The sequence below is a fragment of the Cricetulus griseus genome, chromosome 3 (assembly GCF_003668045.3).
Source record: "Cricetulus griseus strain 17A/GY chromosome 3, alternate assembly CriGri-PICRH-1.0, whole genome shotgun sequence".
NCBI classification, from domain to species: domain Eukaryota; kingdom Metazoa; phylum Chordata; class Mammalia; order Rodentia; family Cricetidae; genus Cricetulus; species Cricetulus griseus.
The window spans coordinates 253,547,607-253,571,549 of record NC_048596.1 but is presented as its reverse complement, the minus strand read 5'-3'; the positions used below and the strand labels follow the sequence as shown (position 1 = coordinate 253,571,549).

The 23,943-nt window shown below is 43.3% G+C and overlaps 2 protein-coding genes and 1 non-coding gene across 4 annotated transcripts; 2 read left to right on the top strand and 1 right to left on the bottom strand.

Moving 5' to 3' along the window:
- Positions 1-1,663: 1,663 nt before the first annotated feature.
- On the bottom strand, positions 1,664-4,471 carry LOC100761037. The gene is made up of 2 exons (XR_003484099.2): positions 4,100-4,471; positions 1,664-2,308 (listed from the first exon to the last, which is right to left on the bottom strand). It is a non-coding gene; the product is annotated as an uncharacterized LOC100761037 (transcript).
- LOC100757276 (39S ribosomal protein L33, mitochondrial-like) lies at positions 3,407-3,604 on the top strand. The gene has a single exon (XM_035442888.1). The coding sequence runs from the start codon at positions 3,407-3,409 to the stop codon at positions 3,602-3,604; it is 198 nt and encodes a 65-aa protein (XP_035298779.1).
- Positions 4,472-8,779: 4,308 nt separating the features above from the next.
- On the top strand, positions 8,780-17,205 carry Serpinb1 (serpin family B member 1). Of its 2 annotated transcripts, none has more exons than XM_027409287.2 (7): positions 8,780-8,972; positions 10,051-10,226; positions 11,764-11,901; positions 13,154-13,271; positions 14,538-14,680; positions 14,866-15,033; positions 16,693-17,205. In XM_027409287.2, the coding sequence occupies exons 2-7, from the start codon at positions 10,059-10,061 to the stop codon at positions 17,095-17,097; spliced, it is 1,140 nt and encodes a 379-aa protein (XP_027265088.1). In that variant the 5' UTR covers positions 8,780-8,972; positions 10,051-10,058; the 3' UTR covers positions 17,098-17,205. The 2 variants fall into 2 exon arrangements, with proteins under 2 accessions (XP_027265088.1, XP_027265089.1); XM_027409288.2 differs by lacking the exon at positions 8,780-8,972 and adding an exon at positions 9,795-9,817.
- The last annotated feature ends 6,738 nt before the right edge of the window (positions 17,206-23,943 follow it).

Sequence of the window (23,943 nt, the reverse complement as noted above, 5' to 3'; positions counted from 1 at the left end):
AAAAGAAAAGACTCTACCTCTCCAAGGACTCTGATCTCCTCTTGTTCACTATATGTGGTGAACACACTGGGGTGTGCTCACATACTTGAACACCCACACACAATTAGTTAAAATGTAATAAAATTAAACATTATTATCCAGAGAGTAAAGTCATGGAAATCATTTGCCTTTACAGCCACTTTTCCTGTGGTGTGTCTTCATAATGCTGTTTATTTAGCTGTAAAGAAGAAGGAAATTCTGTCTTTTGCAAGACAATGAATGGAACTGAGATCATCATGTTAAGTGAAATAAACCAGTCTCAGAAAGAAAAATACAGCATTTTCCTTCAATGTGGAACCTAGATTTGTTTTTAAGACATGAAAGCAGAGTGACTATTGGGAAGGAGGACCCATGTTCCCACCAACAGAGACAAGAGACAGTAAAGCAGGTGTCAATCTGAGTGAAGTATGATGAAAATGTAATAATGAAAACCATTAGTTTGCATTATATAGGCTGAGTTTGAAAAAGAATCACACTTCACTATTTAGCAAAACACTACTGTGAGACTCATAATTCTTCATCAATTTAAAGTGTCACAAGTCCCCGCGAGACAGTTTCTAAACTGAATGTGAGGAGAACAAGCTAATACAAAATGCTTTCAAAGAGCGAAGGAAAGACTGTAAAGGTGTCTGTGGGAATTGTGAGCAATGGGTGTTGGGCACATGTGAAGGTCAAGACACAGCTAAGAGTAAATCACTCCTGCTTTCACCAGTTGGGCAGTAGCAGTGGCTAAGCCCAGTAGTGTCCCTTTTCATGACTTCAGTTACCCACAGCAAACCATGCTCCAAATATACCAACTGGAGAAGTCCGGAAATCCCAAGCTAATCCACCCTGTGCTACTTTGAGTATTGTGATGGAATTTTACACTACCTCATTATCTCGCCCAGGACATGCATTATTTCCTGGTCCAGAGTGGCCACGCTGTGGACACTAGTCACCTCTCAGCCACTTGGTCACCATCTTGGTTACCAGCTCCACTACCATGATCACTCAGGGCTTGTGAGGAGTTTGTAGTTTCTGACATCCTCCCCGAGGGAGCGGGTTTCACAACTCATCCCTCTGGGGTAAGAGAAAAACACTGCAATTAGAGTTAGGGAATAATAGGAGGAAAGTCCCAGAGAATTGGTGTTTTCAGTGATATTATAGGACAAGATGTGCCAGGAAGACTGGCAGGATGGGGCATATGGCAATACCCACACGTTTCTCCCAGATGACAGGGCTATAGATGAAATCTTCTAGCAGCCCAAGGTCAGGGAAGCTTCTTGTAGCAGCTGAGAGAAAGGGCAGAATGGGATGGAAGTTGTGTTCCCACATAGCCTAGGAGATGTACTTTGTTCAGAGGTCGTCCACTCAAAACCCATATACTGATGATATTCAGCCACTAGTATGGTATTATTAAGAGCTGGGGTCCTTGAGGACTCGTGGAGTGGTGGAGGGATCCCTCACATGTGGGATCAGGGCCCCTTTAGAGGGTTTCCCTGGTTAGTGTTTTGTCAGTGTGATATAAGCTAGGGTTATTTGGGTAGAGGGAACATGGATTGAGAAAATACTTGTTATAATAGCCGCACTTAATGGTAGGCCCCATGCCCAGCAGTAGATGACCAACACAAAATGAACTCGATAGTATTTTTATAGACTATGTGTGTCATATGTCTTTATTGGAGCTTGTTTTTTCCTTACCAGCCTTTCACTTGCATATTATAGTTTTTGATTTGGTGATTTTTTGAGTTGTGTGTGTGTGTCTCTGTGTGTGTTTCTTTGTTTTGTTTTTTAATTCTGGTTTGTTTGAATTTTGTTTATTTTTCTAAAGAGAGAGAAAAGGGTGTGATGGTGGATGGTTGAGGGAGGGTCTGGGGGCTTCAGAGAGGGGAAACCATGATCAGAATATATTGCATGGAAAATTATTTTTAATATGTACCATGGAAAGCAAGCCAGTAAGCGACAACTTCTGTATGGCCTCTGCTTCAGTTCCTGCCCTGAGCTCCTGTCTTGACTTCCCTTAGTGATGGTCTGTAACCTGAGTGGAAACCGAAATAATCTCCTCTCCAAGTTGCTTTTATCGTGGTGTTTTATCTCAGCAGTAGAAACCCTAACTAAGTCAGAGGCTTTGCATTGGTTGACATTTTCATCTCTTCTGCTCTGTGAGGATGATGTCCCTCCCCCTGGAGCACTCTCTGCTCTGTGAGGATGATGTCCCTTCTTCTGGAGCACTCTCTGCTCTGTGAGGATGATGTTACTTCCTCTGGAGCATTCAGCAAGCAGGCACCATCTTGGAAGAAGAGAGAAGCTGTCACCAAACATAGAACCTCCCAACACCTTGAACTTAAGCCTTCAGGCTCTGAAAGTGAGAGAAACATTTTTTTTTTCTTTTTTGAGGCAGGGTTTCTTTGTGGCTTTGGAGACTGTCCTAGAACTAGCTCTTGTAGACCAGACTGATCTCAAACTCACAGAAATCTGCCTGCCTCTGCCTGCCGAGTGCTGGGATTAAAGGCGTGTGCCACCACTGCCCGGTCCAGAAATAATTAAAAAAAAAACAAAAAACTACTCCATTTCATTATTTAGTTACAGCATCACAAACTAAGACATTAGCTTCATGTTTGTACTGTGGCTACAGCAACCACCCCCAAACATGACAATGGATTTGGCTGTGAGCGGTGGCAGAGGCTGGATGAGTTTGAGATGCACAATAGAAGGCCTCTAGATTTCTATTGATGGAGCATCAAGGATGACAAAGGTGACAGATCAGAAAGGGAGAGCTGTCGGGAAGATCCAAGCCCTTTGAGAGAGTTCTTAAATGCCATAGATCTAAATGTTGGCAGAAACATGGAAGGTGATGGTGGTTCTGAGTGTATCTAAGATAGAAACGAGGAAAACTGTGTGGGAAACCCATGGAAAGACTGGCTTCTCACAAAGTGACAGTGAACTTGACAGAATTAGGCTCATACCCTGATGCTTTGTGGGTGATAGGATGCAAAAGCAATGAACTAAGATATTTGGTGGAAATGAAAACAACAAAAACTCTGAGAAAATTGTTAAGAGTACTTGATTGCTTAACGTATAATAAAAGACGGAAACAAGCTAAAGACAGAATTTACAATCAAAAGAGAAGTCAGGTGTGATGTCACTCTGGGTGTGTGTGTGTGTGTGTGTGTGTGTGTGTGTGTGTGTGTGTGTGTAAGAGAGAGAGATGTGTGTGTAAGAGAGATGTGTGTATAAGATGTGTAAGAGATTTGTGAGAGATGTGTGTGTGTGTGTGTGTGTGTGTGTGTGAGAGAGAGAGAGAGAGAGACAGAGACAGAGAGAGAGAGAGATTGAGGGAAAGAGGGGGTTTTAGGCCCGTCGCGGATAGATTACCAGGGCTGATGCCATGTTGCTTTCTGCCGTCTCTTTTGCCAAGAGCAAGTCAAAAACCATTCTGGTGAGGTTAGTGAGCCAAGCTGGGATAGTTTTCTCCTTCAACCACAAGAGAAGCCGACACCAAGAGAAGCTGACTCTTCTGCATTATGATCCAATTGTGAACAAAGAAGTCCTCTTCATGGAACAGAAAAAAATACGATCCCTCTAAGCAGTGGATTGAAAATGAATTTGACTCATGAATGAGAAAATCCAGGGTGAGGCCCTGGCTCAGAACCCTGCAGTGTGTAACTGAAGAAGAGGAAGCCCACAGCATGGCCGCGGGTGAGGGGAAGGTCGTTGTAAAGGAACAGTGCCATGAAAGAAAGTTCTTCACAGAGACCAGATAGTTATCTTTCTGGATTTTTAAAAATTGGCATTAATAAAAAAAAAAAGTCAAAATAAAGAAAAAAAAAGAAAGAAAGAGGGGGTTAGGTAGGCTAGAAAGTACATGCCCAGGAAAGATGATAAAGGGTGTGCCCCAAACCAACCTTTGATAAAGAGATTAACATGGCCAGAAGCCAGGTGCTATTCATCACTACTGCAAGGACGAATGAGTCAAAGTCATCACAAGGATTATTCCAACTGCCATGCCCATCACAGACCCTATTACTCAAGCAGAAGAATTTCAAGGGAGGGACCCAGGGAGCTATGGGGCTTGGGATACCTCAGCTGCTTCCGCATTCCAGTGTGGCCCTCCTTGGTTCTGCTGCCCTTCGGGAAAGCTTTGGTGCTGAGTCAAGGTGTCTCAGGCCAGCCAGGTGCAGTGTGGCACGGTCTTCTGGATTTCAAGGAATTCCCAGGACCTGCTTAGAAAGAGAGTGGCGGCAGAGGTGGAGCCACCACGGAGGAAAGCCTACTGGAGCCGGGTGGTTGTGCCACTGTAGAGTGTCCGCAAGGAAGATGCTTCACAGAACTAAAGGTTGGGTCTCTTCCAAGATTTTGGACTGCAGAACATTATAAAGTGCAGCTGCAGTCTCAGAAAGCCACAAAACACTGGACTAGGCCCGTAAAAGCTGCTTCGTGAGCTCCACCTAGTGGTCAAGGGATGGAGTCCTCCAGAGCCCTGGACTCCCAACTACCCCGCCTGCCCTGAATGCCTGGCAGATGGAACCAGGGAGGTCTGACGCGCTTCTTCTCAAGCCTCAGACTGTCACAGTGCTTGTAACGCTGGGCTTTGGACGTTTGTGGAGACTACCACTTCTTTTTCTTCGCCTGTCACTGATTTCTTAAAAAAGGAATGTCTGTCCTAAGCTGGTCTCATTGTATTTTGAAAGAAATTGGCTTGTTTGATTTCACAGGCTCACTAAGAGTAATATTTAGAATCTCATATCTGATTTTGGTAATACTAGAATCAAGTTGGGGGCATGGAATGAATTTATTTTGTATGTGAAGGGGAGAGGGTCCGTTTATGTTATTATAATAAAACGTTTGAGGCTGGATAACCATGAATTCTCAGGGTTCGCGGCTCGGCATCTGAGACGACGCCCAAGGAAATGTACCGCATCACAGGGTAAGATTCCAAGATTCCAGAGCTGCTGAACTAACAGCTAAGGTACAGGGGCAGCCTGGCAAAGTCACAAGCACTGGACTCAAATAGCACTTAAGAGCTGGGGCGTGCGCGCCACCTAGTGGTCATGGGAGTGGTATTCTAGTATTCACTCAGGGGTCCCCACCCTGAGAACCTAACGTATTCTTTTTGTTTGTTTGTTTTGTTTTGTTTTGTTTCTCGAGACAGGGTTTCTCTGTGTAGCTTTGGAGCCTATCCTGGCACTCACTCTGTAGACTAGGCTGGCCTCGAAGTTCTTATTCACTTCTCGAAGCCCCCACCTCCCAAACACCACACATGAAGTTTCTACCTTCTAATAACTCACAATGGGGGTTATGCTCAGGGGACACACGCCAACCATATCCTAACTTTAGTAGACATGAGTTTGATGAGACCAAGACTGATGCAAGGGGACTGTTATTTGCGTGTTTGTTTTGTTTCTAAATTTCATATTGAAACTTAATCTTCTAACAGTATTAAAAAAGTGTGGGTGGGATTGAGACCCTTAAAAGAGGCATTCTGTCCTTTTTGTGATTCCACTTTCCATCTTTGAGTACACAGCAACAAGGTGAATTTTAAACGGGGGGGGGGCATGGGTGTGCACGCTGTAGCCCCTACACAGAGGTCAGAGGACGGATTTCTTTCTCTACTATGTGGGTTCCAAGCTTCAAACTCAAGTCCTTAGTGGTGCTTGGTGGCAAGCATATTGGCCCACTGAACCATCTCACCATCTTCATGGGCACCACATTGAAAGCAGACAGCAAATCTGCTGGCAACTTGACCTTGCAGAGCTGTCAGACAAATTTTCATTGTTTATAGTCCTCCAAGTCTTGGGTATTTTGATATACAGCACAATTGGGTTAAAACAGATAGGCACAACAGAATTCAGTTGCTGAATGGAAATGGTATATTAAAGATTGGACCCAGATGAGATACCAAGGGATCAATAGGCTCTGCAGGTGTATTTAGCAGGGACCGAGGAGTGACCTGTAATGGATGGTCTGGCTCCTTCTGTGGTTTAAGGTCCAGGGCTCAGAGGTATGCCCACTGATGGCTCTGTAAAACTGCCATCGTGTGGGTGCTCTGGGCATGGCTGCCATCTGGTCACTCTGTGGCTATCTTCTGACCTAGATGGACATAAACAATCTACCCAACAGGCCCTGCATAATTCAGGCCATGCTGGCCACCTCTACCAACACACCAGGCTGCATCTTTACTGGCTCCCATGCCATTGCCAACAGCCTGGATGCCTGGCCAGTGTGACAGCTGAATGAATGGACTGTCCAAGGATCCCTGTGTGGGGACATTGTTGCTCAATGGGGACATACACAGGTCACTTGTGTGGAGTTTGGGACTTCATGGCCACCCTTAAAAGAACTATGTTGTGTGTAAGTTCAGATCTCCCGGGGGGCTTCCTTCACTGGGACAAAGAAGCATCCTTCAATGTCCAAGCAACATAGCAGTGCATTCACATCCATGACACAGAATAAATCTGCATATCCTGTCACTCTCAGATCAATGGGATTATTAAAGGATGGAACATGGCTCCAACAGCAACTGAAGATGGGACCTCAAATGGCCTACTAGTCGGTGGTAGCATCTGACTAGGGCACATGGACATCAAACCTGCACTTCCAGTAGAAGGAAGTACTCTGCAGCACATACTGAGCTTGTATGTGGAGGTGGACAGGATAGCTCCTGACTACCATGCTTTGGTATGTATACCAGCCATTCTTTGACCTCTGCCCCTGTAGAGTGTACATCTTGCGGTTGCTGGTAGCTCAGGTCCTCCAGTGCTCCAGAAAGGAGCTCTGACTCCACCCTGGTGATGATGCCTTCCTTCGATGGGATCCCATGAGTGGGCAATGGAAACAAGGGATGTCAAGGTGCTCAGACCCCTCAGTACCACCAGGGCCACCTGGTCGTGGTAATGGTAGACATTATCACAGCTGTCAAGTTTGGACAGAATGTGACTTCCTTACTGAACTAGATTGATGAGTAAAGCAAATGAAATGAGTACATGGCTGCTTCAAGTGAGCTAAACATGGCCAGTAGACTGACCTGTGTCATAGGGGCAGGGAATTGAGAGAGGAGGGGGCAGGCAAGAGGAAGGACCAAGAGGCAAGAGAACCAAGAGAGTGCATGGCTGAAAGTAACAGGGTTATATAGGAAAGAGAACCTGGGGGAGGGGAGGGCAGGGAAAGGGGGGGGTGAAAAGGGAAGGGGAGGAGGGGAGGGAAGGGAAGGGAAGGGAAGAGAAACCCTGGGCTGGAGAGGTTTAGGGTAGGGGGCAGGCTAAGAAGAGCTGAGAGGAGCCTCTGGTACTAAGCCTAGAGACCAGCATTCTCTTTGGTATGCTAATAGGCACCACAGTTAACCATTTGTCCAGAGTTTCTTTGAGACCCAACACAAAGGTCATATTTTTTTCCAATTTCACACACACACACACACACACACACACACACACACACACACACACATATATATATATATATATGTACACTTATATGAAGTGGTTTTGATCTAAATGTGTTAGAGTTCAGGTGAACACAAACTCAAAGTATCAAGAAAAAAAAATTTTCAGAGCACTGTTATCCTTTTCTTTTGGCTTGTGCTGGGAATGGAACCTGACAAGTGCTTTCCCATGGAGCTGTACCTCCTGCCCCGTGTCTTGAATTTTAGTCTTTGGATTTTTATTTTAGCCTTTTTGGCCTGCTGTCAAGTAGGGGGCTCTTCAGTTTTTTTGGAAATAGCAGTGAAGTTGCCAGATCTGATCAAACCATAGCAACCTGACTATGGCAGCTGTAAACTCTATTCTCTTGTTGGTTTCCAGACTGAGCCTCTTTTCTTTGGGGGGGGGGCAGAAAATGGTATGTGTGTACACGTGTGTGTGTGTGTGTGTGTGTGTGTGTGTGTGTGTGTGTGCAGGTCCATGATATGTGTGCATATGGAAGCCAGAGGTAACATTGTGAGTCTGCCTCTATCATTCTCCACCTTATTTTGGGGGATAAGGTCTCCCACTGATCCAGTAGCCCACCCGCTCAACAAGACTAGCTGGCCACTGAGATGCTGTGAAGGATCTGCTTGTCCTACCCTACCCCCAGCACTAATAATTCAGCACTAAGAGATCTGAACTCGGGTTCTCAAGCATGGGTAAAGGAGTTACCAACCGAGCCATCTCCCCATCTCCCTTTCTCATTTTCATTAGGAATAAGTTCCCAGGTCCAACAAACACCAACCCACGAGGTGTGACCCTCACTAACAAACAGTAGGACTCTTTCTTTGTCCTTCTGAAGAGAGCCAAGAAGCAGTGAAACGGTCTGTGACATTCTAGATCCAGACACTTCAAGGGAGAATAGAGTCCTTCAAGGTAATGATGGCCTGTGCAAGTTAATTCTAATTTTAGTTCGATGGGGAGGAGATGTGTTCAAAGTTGTAGTTTAATAGTCGAGAATGGTGGCTTGGGGGCTTCTTCAGCCTGGTGTGGGCATTGAACTAGTCTTGGCACCTGAAAGGCAGAGCAGTCAAGGATGTTGCTTGGAACTGGCACTCTGCTACCTTATCCAAGGGGATCTTTTCCCCCAAGAGGCCACAAATATGCTTCTCCACCTCTACCCACAAGCCCACAAAAAGGACTCTTAGAGTTTTGCACTGTTTCAGTGGAACTCAAAAGGGAATCGTCTGACCTGTAAGAGGTGACATTTATCCTCTCGGGCCATTCCCACAGCTCAGGAAGTAATAATTTATTAGGTCTCTGAGAGAGAGAAAGGCTTAGAACCGAGTACGGATCCCCTAGAGTCCGCGGAAGCTTCTGCTTTCATTTTGCTAGCCCTGCAAACTGAGACTTAAGCAGTCACCCAGGAAGGAGCCTCTCCACCCCGCCCCAGCCTGCCAGGACGACACTCCCCTTCTGCATACTATAAGGGCTACAGCTGGCCCTGGGCGCTTCTTCCTAGAACTGCAGCAGCTGGAGCTGGACCTGCTACAGCAGGTAAGGCCCGCGGGTGGCTTCGTAGGGAGGTGGCTGGCAGGAGGAGGCCAGGCTTCTCCATACCGGTCTCTGGAACCTGCATGGTCCCTGCGCAGCACCCTCACCCAAGCGGCAACCAGGGACGACTCCGTGGATCCCCAGCGCCACCTCATGCCCAGGCCAGGGGAAGGATCCCAGCCAGAATTTTCTCCCCCTTCCCCCAACTCCCTTTTTGTACCTTGAACTAAGGGACAGTGCCCTGCAGCCCCACAGGGTCAATCCTGTCTGCAAGGAGGCTAGGAGGGGAGCGGGTGAGATCCTAGATCCTCAATAACGAGAACTGGACTTGGCCCAGGTTGCTAAGCAGCCACACACCTGTGATTTTCCTGAACGAACTGAGGCTTTGAGTAAAGAGACCCAGACTGGCTAGCAGGCGGCCCCCAAGCAACACTAACCCACTGCAGGCACCAGTTGTTTGCAAAAGGGACTGGGGAGAGTGTTCCTCTTCCTGTCACCCACAGCCTGACTCTGGGAGCCTGGCTTTCTGAAACTTGCCTATCCCACCACAGTTGAGAATGTTGAGAATGCAGCCTTGACCTCAGGCATGGAGAACTGAATCCCCAAAATGATAACATTGTTTTCTTTACCATGACTAGCTTGTGTGCAGAGTAGGTCGATGTGGTTTTCTGAATTCATTTGCCCAGATGAACAAGGAGTTGACTAACACTGGGGGGGAGGGAGGGAGAGAGAGAGAGAGAGAGAGAGAGAGAGAGAGAGAGAGAGAGAGAGAGAGAGAGAGAGAGAGAGAGAGAGAGAGAGAACTGTAATATGAGGGGCTGTGCCAAGGTCACATAGGTATCCAGAAGGTTAGAGTCATAAGACACGGGCCCTGGGCCTGTGTCACTGCTGAAGTCTGGCCTCAGCTTTGTGTGCTTAGGGGAATATTCTTGTCTCTTGGGAAAGACCAGATAGGTCGAGACTGAATGGGATGGGAAGCCCAGGAGATTTCAAACTGAGGTCTTAGGGGTGGTTGGCAAAGCTGAGGTAGATGGCCTTGCTGGTGTAATAGTTAGCAAGGTTCATTTCCCCTCTGTTGCAGCCTTCACCATGGAGCAGCTGAGCACAGCCAACAACCTCTTTGCCTTGGAGCTGTTCCGTTCCCTGAATGAAAACAACTCCACAGGAAACATCTTCATCTCTCCCTTCAGCATTTCATCTGCCTTAGCCATGGTCTTTCTGGGCACCAGAGGCAACACTGCAGCCCAGCTCTCTAAGGTTAGTGGAAGCAAAGCTGGCCAGCTCTCACCCCCTGCCAACAGCTGTGCCTCTGAGCTCTTCTCATCTGTGTTTTCTAAACCATGTTGAAGTGGATTCAGTAGCTGCTCGGGGTGCAGTCAGGCTTTCAGAAAAGTCCCAAAGAACAGTTCATTTTCTACCAGCTTTAACTGAACATAGGGCACTGTGAACAAAGACAGCAACAAAACCTGCAGGCTTGGTGCTCCTATTCCCGGGAGTGAGTCTGACAGCTTTCCTGTAAGCCCCATTCCCCACCTCCTCAGAGATGGCTGTTTCCTGTCTTCATTTTTCTTGGACCACCACTACTCATAAATCCTGCCTGCAATAGTATCACCTTTAAGCATGAGTGATGTGTAAACACGCTACAGTAGGCAGTTGGTGGTGGTTTGTAGGGACCAGGTAAAAGGCCCACCTGTCTGTGTTCCCATGGTTAACCGCCTGACTCTCTCCAGCCTCCTTTGACTGGCTGTGACTCTGCAGGAGGAGGGATTGGACAGTCCCTGTGGCCTGGTGAAAGGTTCTAACACTCCACCCCACCCTGAGAGAGAGAGCAGATCACTTTTGCCCCCCCTCCCCGAAGCTTCCTAGTCTTCCTTAATGAGTGTGAAGGGGACTCCTGCTCTTGGTGTTGAGAGGGGAATCCTGCTACCTTTGGAAGCCAAATAGGAATAGGGAAAGTGTTTCTTAACTGACCTGCCTCTAGACTCTGGACCTGAGGCTAGGTGCTTCTCAAAAGTTACATGTGAAGCAAGCTTGTTCCTAATTTGAACTAATAAAAAAAAAAAGTTACATTCACTTCAGTGTTGAAGGTTTTACAGGGACTGACAACTTCAGGGAAAAAAAAAGTCTCAAGGCTTTTTCCTCCCTGTTTCATTCTAGTAGGTGCATCTAAGTAGCAAACCCTGGTACCTCGGTGTGTAGCATGGACTGTGGACCCTCTGTGCTATCTGTCCTTTGTGTCATAGAGTGAGTAACCAGGCCAGGGCTCATAAAACCATAAAGAGCCCATTGATTTGCAACTCATAGATGAGGAATTAAACTCTCACCAGAGTAAACTTAGGGAAGTTATCTTTCAAGGGAGTGAGTTATGGACTCTAATAAGATAACCAAAGAAAAAAGCCTCAGTCAATCAGACTTACCGTTTAGGTCTCACTTATTTCACTGTTTATTTGTTTCTGAAATTTTTTTAAAAGCACAATTGTATATGCCTCAGAATATAAACATGAACATAATATAAACATTTAATCTCTTTTGGGGAAAAATCATATATAAACATTTAGTGTGTTAACCGTTCACATTTGTGAGACATTAAAAATTATTTAGAAGCCATGTCTAATGTCATTATTATGTCTCGCCAAGCCGTACATTTCCAGTTCATTTTGTTTGCTTTCCCAATTAATAAAACACTAGGTTGGAGCAAATAGTATTAGGATTAATTTGATGGAAGCAGACACCAGGGAATCACTTTATAACTTCAAAATAAATCATCGCATAAAGAATGTTTTCTTCACCTTAGACCTTTCATTTCGATGCCGTGGAGGATGTCCATTCAAGGTTTCAAAGCCTGAACGCCGAAGTGGGCAAACGTGGAGCCTCCCACATTCTGAAACTTGCTAACAGACTGTATGGAGAGAAGACCTACAATTTCCTTCCTGTAAGTGCCTAGCACTTCACATCCTGAAATTTCCTTAGGTGGTACAGTGATGGGGGATGTCCTTCTGTCAGCTGTGAATATGTTTCTCTTGTTGGTTGATGAATAAAGCTGTTTCAGCCAATGGACAGGCAGGATTTAGCCAGGCATGAAATCCAAACAGGAATAGAGAAAGGTAGTAGGCAGAGTCAGAGAGAGACGCCACGTAGCTGACGAGAAAGCAAGAGACCCGGGCATCACTGGTCAGGACCACATTCATATACACAGATTAATAGAAATGGGTTAATAATTAAGAGAGAGCTAGCCAATAAGAAGTCTGAGCCTTTGGCCAAGCAGTTTATAATGAATATAAGTTTATAATTAATATAAAGTTTATAATTAATTATTTGGGACTAAAATGGCGATGGGACCAGGCAGGAAGAAACTGCCGTCGATAGTACAGGCTTTTCCCAGCATGGCCATGTCTCAGGTCATTCATAAAAACAACAGAGAATGCATGTGGAGCTTTCATCTCATAGTCTTTCCATGAGATCTTCCTCCATGTTTTATTAAAACAAGAGCAGGACTGAGATGATGGCTCAGTGATAAGTGAGCTTCCTGTGCAAGCGTGAGAACCTGGGTTTGGGTCCCAGCACCCATGAAAGATGCCAGACATGGTCTCATATTTTCCTGTAAGCCCAGAAGTGTGGGGAATGGAGTTAGGAGAGTCATGGGCTTGTGGACCACCACCCTAGCCAGATTCAGGGAGAGACCTTGTTTGGAGGGAATAAGGCAGAGAGTAAGAGCAGGGTACCTGACACCCTTATCTGGCTTCCACAAATGCACAGGTTTGCACACCCATATATACACATGGTCACACACATACACCCCCCCCCACACACACACACACGCACCCACACACACATATGCACACACACAAAGCAAAAGCGGATCTGAAAAGCCACTTGAAGTTTAATCAACATTTGATGATTTATGAAATGTTGATGTGAGATTCAAAAAAGAATTAGTAACCTTTGTATTAACACCAGAAATGTTAAATAAAGGGCTGCACTTATCACTATTGGACTATAACCTTACAAAATAGTTGGGACAGTAAATTAGTGTTGTGTGCTTTTCAGTCCAACAGAAAAGTATAAAGGTTAGGTTTTAATTAAACTTTTTAATTACTTTTTATGACTTCTTTTCTTTTGGGGATTTTAGAAAACTTCTGCAGGAAATAGAAGTTATTCATGGCACTTTCTTTTCAAAAAAATAGGAATTCTTGGATTCAACTCAGAAAATGTATGGGGCTGACTTGGCTCAGGTGGATTTTCAGCATGCCTCTGAAGATGCAAGGAAGGCCATAAACCAGTGGGTCAAAGGTCAAACCGAAGGTGAGAGGCTGAGCAGCTCTGGCTGTTAGTCACCGTTCCCTTGCCATTGCTCACACCTAACACAATTAGCTTATGGAGAGAAAAGGCTGATTTTGACTCACAATTTTGGCAGTTTCAGTCTATAACCAATTGGCCCTATTGATCTGATCCTACGGCAATACAGTGCCTTGTGATGAGACAACATGACAGAAGAGCCCTGTTCAGCTCACTGGTGAATAAAAAGAAGGAGGGAGAGATCAGTGTTTTACCATCACTTTCAATAGCTGCATCCCTCCAAAGTAGGTTTGGTGATGAAGACCTACAGTCCCAGCACTTGGGAGACTGAGACAGGAGGATTGCTTTGAGTACATATGGCAAGACCCTGTCTCAAAAAAAAAAAAAAAAAAAAAAAAAAAAAGATAACACATTCCCCAGTGACCTAAAGACCCCTGACAAGCTCCCATCTCTTCTCTCCATACAGCCTTCCAGAGCTGTATGGCCCAGAAACAAAACCTTTAAGAAATGGGCATTCCAGGGAACCCTTCTGAACCACAGCAGAGCCATTGTGCACAGAGTCTTACTCCCCCTCCCTGACTTATGTGCACTGACACTTGGGATGCTGTTCCCTTTAATAAGGGACAACTTCAGATGTCAGAAGTTTATCAGTGGAGAAATGCAGACATGATTTAATGGAAACAGCTGAGCACCTATGGGTTCCCATAAACTACAATGTAAAGTAAAACCAACATTGAAATGCAGAATAAAATTAATAAAAATGCCTGTCCCAAAGTGTTTAGTGCTTGTATTGAAAGAAATGGGTTGAAGTCAGAATATTTTTGGCCAACATCTTTTCCAGTAATGGGGTAGTGAGTGACTCACCCGCTGGGCTCAATTCAGCTTTGGGATGGATGGATGAGTCAGCACCCAGGGGATCCCACCCAGCAGTGCATCAGGCTGTGGGGAGAGTGATTTCTGTTTCAATAGGCTTCTCCATTGCATAAGTCTCATCTCTTGGATGTTTGTTAAAAGTCCTTTTCATGCAAGCAGGTTTCTACTTAGCAGATTTGAAGACATAATTTGCCAGTGACCACTAAGAAATTTTGTTTTCTGTAAAAAAAAAAAAAAAAAAATCATTCTCAAAATAATGACTATTTGTTTAACATTGAGTTAAAACAAAATAAAGTGTGAAGTCTATATCTGAATCACATTCCAGGGTTAATAAATGATCAGTTCAAATTTGGAATTCCACTGTGGAGTTTTTAAAAAAAGATGGCTTTATCTTTTCAGGGAAAATTCCAGAACTGTTGGCTGAGGGTGTGGTTGACAGCATGACCAAACTTGTGCTGGTGAATGCCATCTACTTCAAGGGAATGTGGAGGGAGAAATTCAGGAAAAAGGACACAACTGATGCTCCCTTTCGACTGAATAAGGTCAAGTGACACTACCTTCCTGGGATGTTCATGGTTGTATGTGTATGAGTGCCAGGGATATGCCACAGGGCCTCACCCATTAAGCCAGGCTGTTACCACCAAGGACTCTACCCCAAGACCCCAAATTCCTCTCTTGTCTGAAAGACAAGAGGGAATAATTTGAGTGATTTTTTTTAACCATTCAGAAAGACACAAAAACAGTGAAGATGATGTATCAAAAGGAAAAATTTCCATTCGGTTACATCCGGGATCTGAAGTGCAAGGTGCTAGAGATGCCTTACCAGGGCGAAGAACTTAGCATGGTCATCCTGCTGCCAGAAGACATCGAGGATGAGTCCACGGGTCTTAAGAAGGTACCTGGTTCTCAGCATCATGACTCGTGTTTCCTTTCACTGTACTGCACGCACACTTCCCATGTATACACGCACCATATAGGCTTGCTGTGCATCCATAGACTTTACTGAAAATGCCTTGCCAGTACACCGCCATTGTTGTTAATATAGTCCATCAGAGCTTACCCTTCTGAGGCCTCATGTTTATACTGTTATTGGTATTATTATTACTTATTACTTGAAGTGCTCAAGTGCCTTGTGCTCAGTAAGTATTCTGTCACTGAGCCACACTCCCAGCCCAGAAGCCTACAGTTTAAATGTTCAGAATATCCGCTGCTTTCAGTGAGCCCTTGTGATAGAAACATCTAAGGATGTTAAGGGAAATGTGACAGTGATCAGTGGCCCCTCGCAGAAAGTCTCTCAAAGTAGCTTTAAAGAAAGTATAGTAAGAAGTGATTTACATCTTTGGGGATTTGGGTGTATCTTGACAGGATTAGAAGTAGACACAATTGTGAAGATTACAGTTTTCCCTCAGAAATCCCAGGCCACTGTGTGGCTTAGCTCTTGTTCCTTTCCAGCCTGCACTTGCAATCAAGAAGGACCCTGCTATCATTCTTGTGTACAGGATGGGGACTAAAATGAATGTGGTCTTTTTGCCTGTTGTATCTTCTTGCTAACTTTTTATTTTGTTACAAAATGATGCTCTAATCTCAAGAAAGACATTTTCACTATCCATAAAATAAATGGTTCTGCTCTAGTCCAATAGCAGAACAATAATATTTGATATTTACATGGTACTTACTGTGTGTCAAACCCTTTACATACGTCAATTTATTCAACTGTCACAAGAGTGCTACAAGGTTGGTGCCATTAGTGTCCCTAGTCTACATATCTATTCTATGCCATTCTACTGTGTTCTAACCTACTCTACTCCACTCCATGGACAAGGCCTTGCTGTGTGACCTAGATTGGCCTTAAGCTCACTGCTTTCTGTCAGTGGCTCCCAAATGCTGGGATTGCAGGCTGTGTGCCCCACGCCAGCCGCTTGTCCTTGTTTAAAATGAACTAAGACCCATACATTTTGTTCTTTTTTTATTTTCACCCAGGAGTTATTAAAGGTCACTTTAGCTACAGTGGAGCTTGAAGATCTCTACAACTTTAGGAGGTTTCAGAATATACACAAGAAACTTAGAAAATTTCCCTTGTACCATTTAAGCAAGTATGATAGTAAAACCTGTAATGGCCTAGCAAAGTGATTCAGTGTGATAGGGGTTTAGGAAACCTTGAGTGGATGGAGGAATTGATAGATTTGGGTGGACTGGATGAGGAGTAGAAGGGAAGAAGCTAATGAATGGAAGGAGTGAGTGAAGGAAAAAGAGATGGGTAGATGAGTGGATGATGGATGGAGAGAAAGATGGATGAGCAGATGAGCAGGAGAGTGGATGTGTGGATGACAGACACCTGTTCAATGTCTTTGTACTTAGACCCTCAAGGACCTAGAAAATAGTTCTTTTATATTCCACCAACTGACAGACAAAAATGAACTCTTCTAAGTAGAATCTATTTGGGCAGAAAGCTTGAAGGAAACCCTATGTGCAGCAGCAATTGTGAATCCATTCATTTAAATAGTACTGTATTACAGTCAACAATTAACTTTTTTCTGCCTTACATTGATTCTAGATTGAAGAGCAATTAACTTTGGAAAAACTTCGTGAATGGACCAAACATGAGAACTTGGAAAACATTGATGTCCATGTCAAATTGCCCAGATTCAAGCTGGAAGAGAGCTACACCCTCAACTCCAACCTTGGCAGCCTGGGAGTGCAGGATCTCTTTAGCAGTAGCAAGGCTGATCTGTCTGGCATGTCAGGATCCAGGGATCTTTTCATATCAAAAATTATCCACAAGTCCTTTGTGGAAGTGAATGAGGAGGGAACAGAGGCAGCCGCCGCCACAGGAGGCATTGCTACATTCGCCATGTTGATGCCTGAGGAAGAATTCACAGTGGACCACCCGTTCATTTTCTTCATTCGGCACAATCCCACGGCTAATGTGCTCTTCCTTGGCAGAGTTTGTTCCCCATAGAAGAGACTTTCGTGGTACAAGCCAGAGCTTAAGAGTTTTATCCCCTGAGATTTTAATGATGATACTTTTCTTTTGTCCTTGCCAATAAAGCCTCTACCCAGAAACCAATCTTTAGTTTTCTTTGTCTGTTTAACCCTGTTGGCTTTTTATATCCATGTCTTTTGGTATGGGTATCTATATTTTTTTACACTGAAAATAATCCACTGGCTGGTGTTGAGTGCAACAAGTCTATTTATTCTTTTGAATAAGTCAGATGTATAGATTCTTGACCATGAGGTAACCTATGGAATTGACATACTCTTCTGACAGGCATGAGAAGGTATGTCTTTTTTCAAAGACAGTTGTTTCTCAGGCTAGAATTAGAGTAAGGAGAGAGAGAGAGAGAGAGAGAGAGAGAGAGAGAGAGAGAACCAATAAGTAATTAATGAATCCCAAATAGCAATTGAAACCAGATGCACGTCTTTGGATGGGGCTTGAGATGCTGCATTCTGTTCTTCCATAAGACTGTTGATTCATTAGACTCTGCAAGTCAGATGATGCCCATTCTCCTCTCTCTCTGGTCCCATGCAAACTAAGGCTACATTCACAAGGGCAATTGGTGAATGAGGACAATTGGTAGTGATGACTCCGTTGCTTAAAAACAAAACTGTAACATATCACCAGGGAGCTTTTCTTCCTCTTCTCCCCACTCCCCCATTCAAATACTATCACCTACCATACTCCAGGTTCTCCTAGACCTAGGAGAAAAGAAAAGCAGTGCCTCTAGCTCTTTCTTTGGGGCTGTTTCCTTTATTTTGGATCTGGAATGTTTCTCCCAAAGACCCATGTATTAATAGATTTGTCCCTGGAGGGGATTACAGCCTCAGTTTCCTCTTTCTTCTACTCTGTCTCCATGTGAACAGTGTGGGCTTACTGCCTGCTCTGTGTCATTGCCATGTGGCTTTCCCACTGAGACCATGTGATCATGGACAAGAGTTTGAGACTGAGACCAAGTCATCCTTTGCTCTTTATAGACTGTTTATCTAAGGTACTTTTCATGGTAATGGGAAGCTAACACACTCGTCCAGCAAAAACCACTGTTTTCATTCTAAGTAGAGCTCATCATACAGAAGGGAAATTTCAAGAATATAAGCAACTCTGCTCAAATCCTTTTTACCTATGAGGTAACTACAACTATGTTGTCAAAGGTCAACCATATTTTAAGTTCCAGATCACAAAATGGATTCTGATTCACATTTTTTTTTTATTTTGGTGAGGCACATTTATTTCAAGTCATGATAAGCCAGTTAATGCAGCCCTTAAGACAACTAAAATTCGAAGCAATAATATAGTCAGCAACAAAATGCTAACAGAATGAGAGAAATTATTTCAAGAGTCAAGAGAAAACTGCAAACCCAGTGGCAAATTTGGCCACCTGTGCCTCAGCAGCACTTGTCAGTATGGTGGAGGTAATAAGGACTACATGGTGGATTGTATCACTGTTGAGGCAAAGGGGAAACAGAGTTTAGCCTTCCAAGAGTGGGACCCCATTTTCCTCCTCTTCGGCTTTTGCATGACCCCCAGAGTGTGCATGAAAAGTTTACAGTGCAGCTGTGCTGAAGCCACCAGACAACCCCAATTTCCTATCCTAGATCTGGATCTGCTGCCTGTGGGCGCATGCTGATGCAAACTAAAGTCACCTCTGTGGGGGCAGGAAAAGTTATCCTTAAGCCTCAAATCATCATTACAATCAACTTTCCGAGTACAGTATCCAGAGTATAATCAAAGATAACTGTTTGGGTGGGGAGCCATAGCAACAAAGACCCAAAGCAGCACAGACAAAAGAGAATGGAAATAATTGAAGACTCCAGACGTTGCCACCTCCCATACAAACTAGAGAACAACAGTTTTCGAAGATCAAGTCTATGAAAGCCAAGGTCAAACATTTCGGAAGGCAATTGCCAGCTTGCAAAAGACACTGCAAGTCCAATTGAAAAGGGACTGGAAATCCCACAGCTTAAAATATAATAGTAAATTATTCCCATAGAAAAACTCAGATAGCAAGAGAAAGAATTTGTGAATTTTAAAGTCTAATGAATCAAGCCATTTGAATGGTTAAGTGATTGACTAATTTTAGTTTCTTCTAGAAAGTCAAATGTAGTCAATAAACCTCCAAAATCAAAAGTATGGAAAAGACAGAAGGAATGGTAAGCATCTCCAAAGAGTTAGGATGAAGATGGTTAGGAGGTGGAGAGGGACACAGAGCAGAAAGATCTATAAAAAGCAAACATTTGGCCAAGGGAGATGGCTCAGTTGGTGAACTGCCTCCCTGCAAAGATGAAAGCCTGAGTTTGGATCACCAGCGCCCACATAAAAATACCCTGTCTGGAGGAGTACATCTATAACCTCCAATACTCTGCTGAGGGAGGATCCCTGCAGGCAACTGGCTCGTCAGCCTAGCCAGTCAGCAAGGTCCAAGTGCAGTGAGAGACAATGGTCAAACCATAGGGTGGAGAGTGGTGAGCTGTGGCCCCCAGTTCACATGCATGCATGTGAGTACACTGTAGATGGAGTTTTCTCTGGGCCACCAGCTCACAATTAATGATGGAGAGACTTCTAATTAATTATGAAAGCTTGGCTTTAGCTTAGGCTTGCTTTTAATTAGCCTTTTTAACTTAAATTAACCCATTTCCATTCATCTACATCTGTCCTGTACTGCCCATCCTGCTCCCTCTGTGTCTCTCTCACTCACCTAGATTTCTCCCCCTACTTGCTCCCTCTCTGCCCAGAAGACCCGCCTAGACCTCCTGCTTAGCTATTGGCCAATCAGCTTTTTATTACACAACCATAGCAATACACAATGTACAAATATTCCACAGCAATACACATACACATACACATATGTCCATGTGTAGAAACAGCCCACATAGGCAGACACCCATACCAACCAGGCATCTGTCCCCCATACACATACACAAAAAGAAATGCAGCTAATATTCAAAATGTATGTTTCAAACAAGATAAAAGGCATCAGTGCATACTCTAAATCCTAGTAGGGGAAACAAATAATTCTGTAGCATATGCAGAATTATTAAGAGAAGTCTTAATAATGCAGAAATCTTAAGACAAAGATCACAAAAAACAACCAAATAAAAGGTACTCGAGACAGAGAAGCCACACTGACAACACACAGCCACAGAAACTGTGAAAGCCAAGCCAAAGAGGGTTCTTCCAATGTAGGAGGAAAAGAAAACTCCAAAGCCTACCAACTTTAACTTAGTCCATATTTCGGAAAAATATTCTTCAAGATAAATTCAGATAAACAAAATCTAAGAGCATTGACTAAGCAGACTTTGCCTTTAAACCACTCTGAGAAATATTCTTATGCACAAGGAATGTCAGAGTTGAAAAGGGAAAATAAAGAACAAGGAAAATGTGCATACACGGTGAAATTAAACAAATATTGACCACATAAAACAGTAGCAATAGTGTCTAAAGAGTTTCCAATGTATATAGAATAAAAATAAATGATAATCCAGGTTTGGAGGCTTATGACTATAATTCTAGGTACCTAGCATGCTGGCACAAGATGATTATTTGAACTCACGTGTTTGAGACCAGCTGGCACAATATCACAATGTATTTAGACTATAATTCTAAATAAATAGAAATAAATGTTAATGTAGAGTTCACAGGATGGGGAATGGAGTTTAGTGCTCTCTGGTTCTTGGGCTAGAGGTATAGTTAAGTCTCTAGCACTTTCTTCCCTTAGAGAAAAGTTTCCCAGGTCCTTGCATTGTGTGGGAAGATAAGCCAGGGATGAGTGCTGAAATGCCTAAAGTCTAGAAGAACAGTATAGTGGTTCGACAGCTTCTAAATTAAACCAAAGAGAAGTAAAGAATGCACAATCAATCCAAAGAAGGCGAGAAAGAGGAAAGAGATCAAGATATAACGGGCATGAGAAACAAGATGGGATGTGAACCTAAGTATTTAAGTAGTTGCTTGGAATGGAAACTGACTAAATGTCTCAGTGAAGAGACAAAGGTGCCAAGTCTGGCTTGAAAAGGTATAATATTTAAAGGAAACAGAGATTTTCTATATGTTTGAGTAGGAAAGGTACTTTGCAAGTTCATGAGTTACACATGCAGTCCTTAGCTGTTGGCTCTATTTGGGGAAGTTCTGGAAACTTTAGAGGTGGGCTGAGCTGGAGTAAACAGATCACTGAGGTGCAGCTGTGGGGGCTGTTGTCTTATCTAGGACCCTTTCTGTCTCTCTCTGCTTCTCGTCTGTCCAGAAGTAAAGCAGAATCTCAGCCATGTGCCATCCACCGCCACAACCATGACGTAGTGCCAGGCTCCTGGGCTGAGAAACCAGGGAGTGGAACCTCTGGAGCCATCAGCTCACCCATCTTTCTGCCATTAAGTCACCTTTTGGGTGTTTGACTGTGACAATGAGAAAACGGACTTCTGGCCAGGACCGTGTCATCTTGTAAAGCTCCCCCACATTGGTTGAATTGTGGTAGTTACTTTAACTTTTTTATTTTAATGTTTAATTACATTAATTATACATAATAATAGATTTCATTGTGACAATTCATAATATGCATATGACTCAATACTATTTGCCTCCTGTCACCCTTTCTTTTTTTTAAATTTATTTATTTATTTATTTATTTATTTATTTATTTATTTATTGGTTTTTCGAGACAGGGTTTCTCTGTGGCTTTGGAGGCTGTCCTGGAACTAGCTCTTGTGGACCTAGGCTGGTCTCGAACTCACAGAGATCTGCCTGCCTCTGCCTCCTGAGTACTGGGATTAAAGGTGTGCACCACCAATGCCCGCTTAATTTATTTATTTTTAATTACTCATATTTACATATCCATCCCTCCATTCCCTCATCCTCCCCTCCTCTCCTCCTACCCAACCCACCCCAACCAACCCCCCAACTCCTCTCCAGGGATAGTGAGGCCCTCTACCAAGGACCTTCAAAGTCTGTCATATTGTTTGGGGGAGGGTCTAGACCCTCCTTCCTGTATCTGGGCTGCAATAGTATCCCTCCATAGGGAATGAGCTCCCAAAGTCCATTTGTGCTTTAGGGATAAACACTGGCTCGCTGTCATGGGCTCCTAGCTGGTATTACAGACCAATATCCCTCATGAACGTCAACACAAAAATATTCAACAAAATACTGGCAAATCGAATCCAAAAACACATCAGAGAAATCATCCACCATGATCAAGTGGGCTTTATCCCAGGAATGCAGGGATGGTTCAACATACAAAAATCCATCAATGTAATCCACTATATAAACAAACTGAAAAAGAAAAACCACATAATCATTTCGCTAGATGCTGAAAAAAGCCTTTGACAAAATCCAAAATCCCTTCATGATAAAGGTCTTGGAGAGATCAGGAATAACAGGAACATACCTAAACATGATAAAAGCATTTACAGCAACCAACAGCCAACATCAAACTAAATGATATTTGGTTTTTAGAGTCACCTTTTTCTCTAGGTTCTTGCCTTCCTGACTCATGGGCCCCAAGAAATGACCAACCAGGAATAATGTTTACCAATTACGTGATACTCTCTGTATCCTCAACTAGCTCAAAAAGAGAAACACTTCAATCTACCCTCACCTCTTTTCTTGAAAATGTGTAAGGACCCTTACGCCTTTATGAAGAGGAATCTATCCTCTGTGTCCAGCCATGCTGCTGTCTGATTGTCCACCTACAATGTTAATAACTCTTCTAATATCAACGCAAAGAACAATCTGACTCCAAGTCCCCCTTAAACTCCAAACTGGAAACATTTCACTGATGAACACACTTTGCAAACCTAACCATAGAGACAGATGTAGCTATATTAGTGCAAAGCAAAAATAACTTTTCCTATCCTAGAAATAGACATCTTATAAGACAAAGATTCAGTACACTAGGAAAATAAAAAGCTTTTAAAATTGTATGCACTCAGTAACATTCCTTCAAAATAAAAGAACAAAAATAGAAATTGAAGGAGAAATGTGTATGCAAAATGAGAAAAATGCATGTTCTTAGTAATTAATAAGATAATTAATAATTGATAATCTAGCAAGTTAATATAGTCTAGCTGATAGTTACTCAAAAATATAGAATTACTTTCAGAAAGAAAGGAGAAATTGCATAATGTTTTAGATTATTTTGTTAGAAAATTTAAATTATTAGTACTGAAGTTCAGTAAGATAGCTGGTTCAGTTTACAAAACTAATTTTTATGCCCCTATAATCTTAACACTTAAGTTTTTTTAAAGCACCATGAAGAGTAAATCAGAAACTACTCTAGTGTCCAAGAGTATGTCCAATAAAAGATGTTCAGGACTCTATATAGAAAACTACAAACATCACTGAGAGAAATATGAAGGAGATATAAATAGAGAGGTGTTTATTATTCTGGTCATTACTTGGTGATTTTAAATTTGTATTATTTTATTTGTGTGTTTGCGCATGTCTGTGTATGTAAACACATTCTTGCCTGTGTGTTTGTGTATGTGGAGGCCAAAGGTGTATATGAAATGTCCTCCTTTATTGCTCTCCATCTTATATTTTGAGACAAGGTGTCTCATAGCATCTGGAGACACCAGATGCTTTTCATTAGTTGGGCTGTCCAGAGGGCCCCTCTGTATCCATTTGTCTTCATTCCCAGTGTTGGTGTTGGAGATCTGACCTAAGGTCCTCATGTGTGTGATGTGAGCACTTTACTCACTGAGCTTTCTCCCTAGCTTATGATCCAGTATTTCAAAACATTATCTGTATCTGGAGCTATAAACCTCAATTACATCCATATCAGCTCCCTTTCGCTTTAGCTTATATGCTTTACCTTGAATGACAATG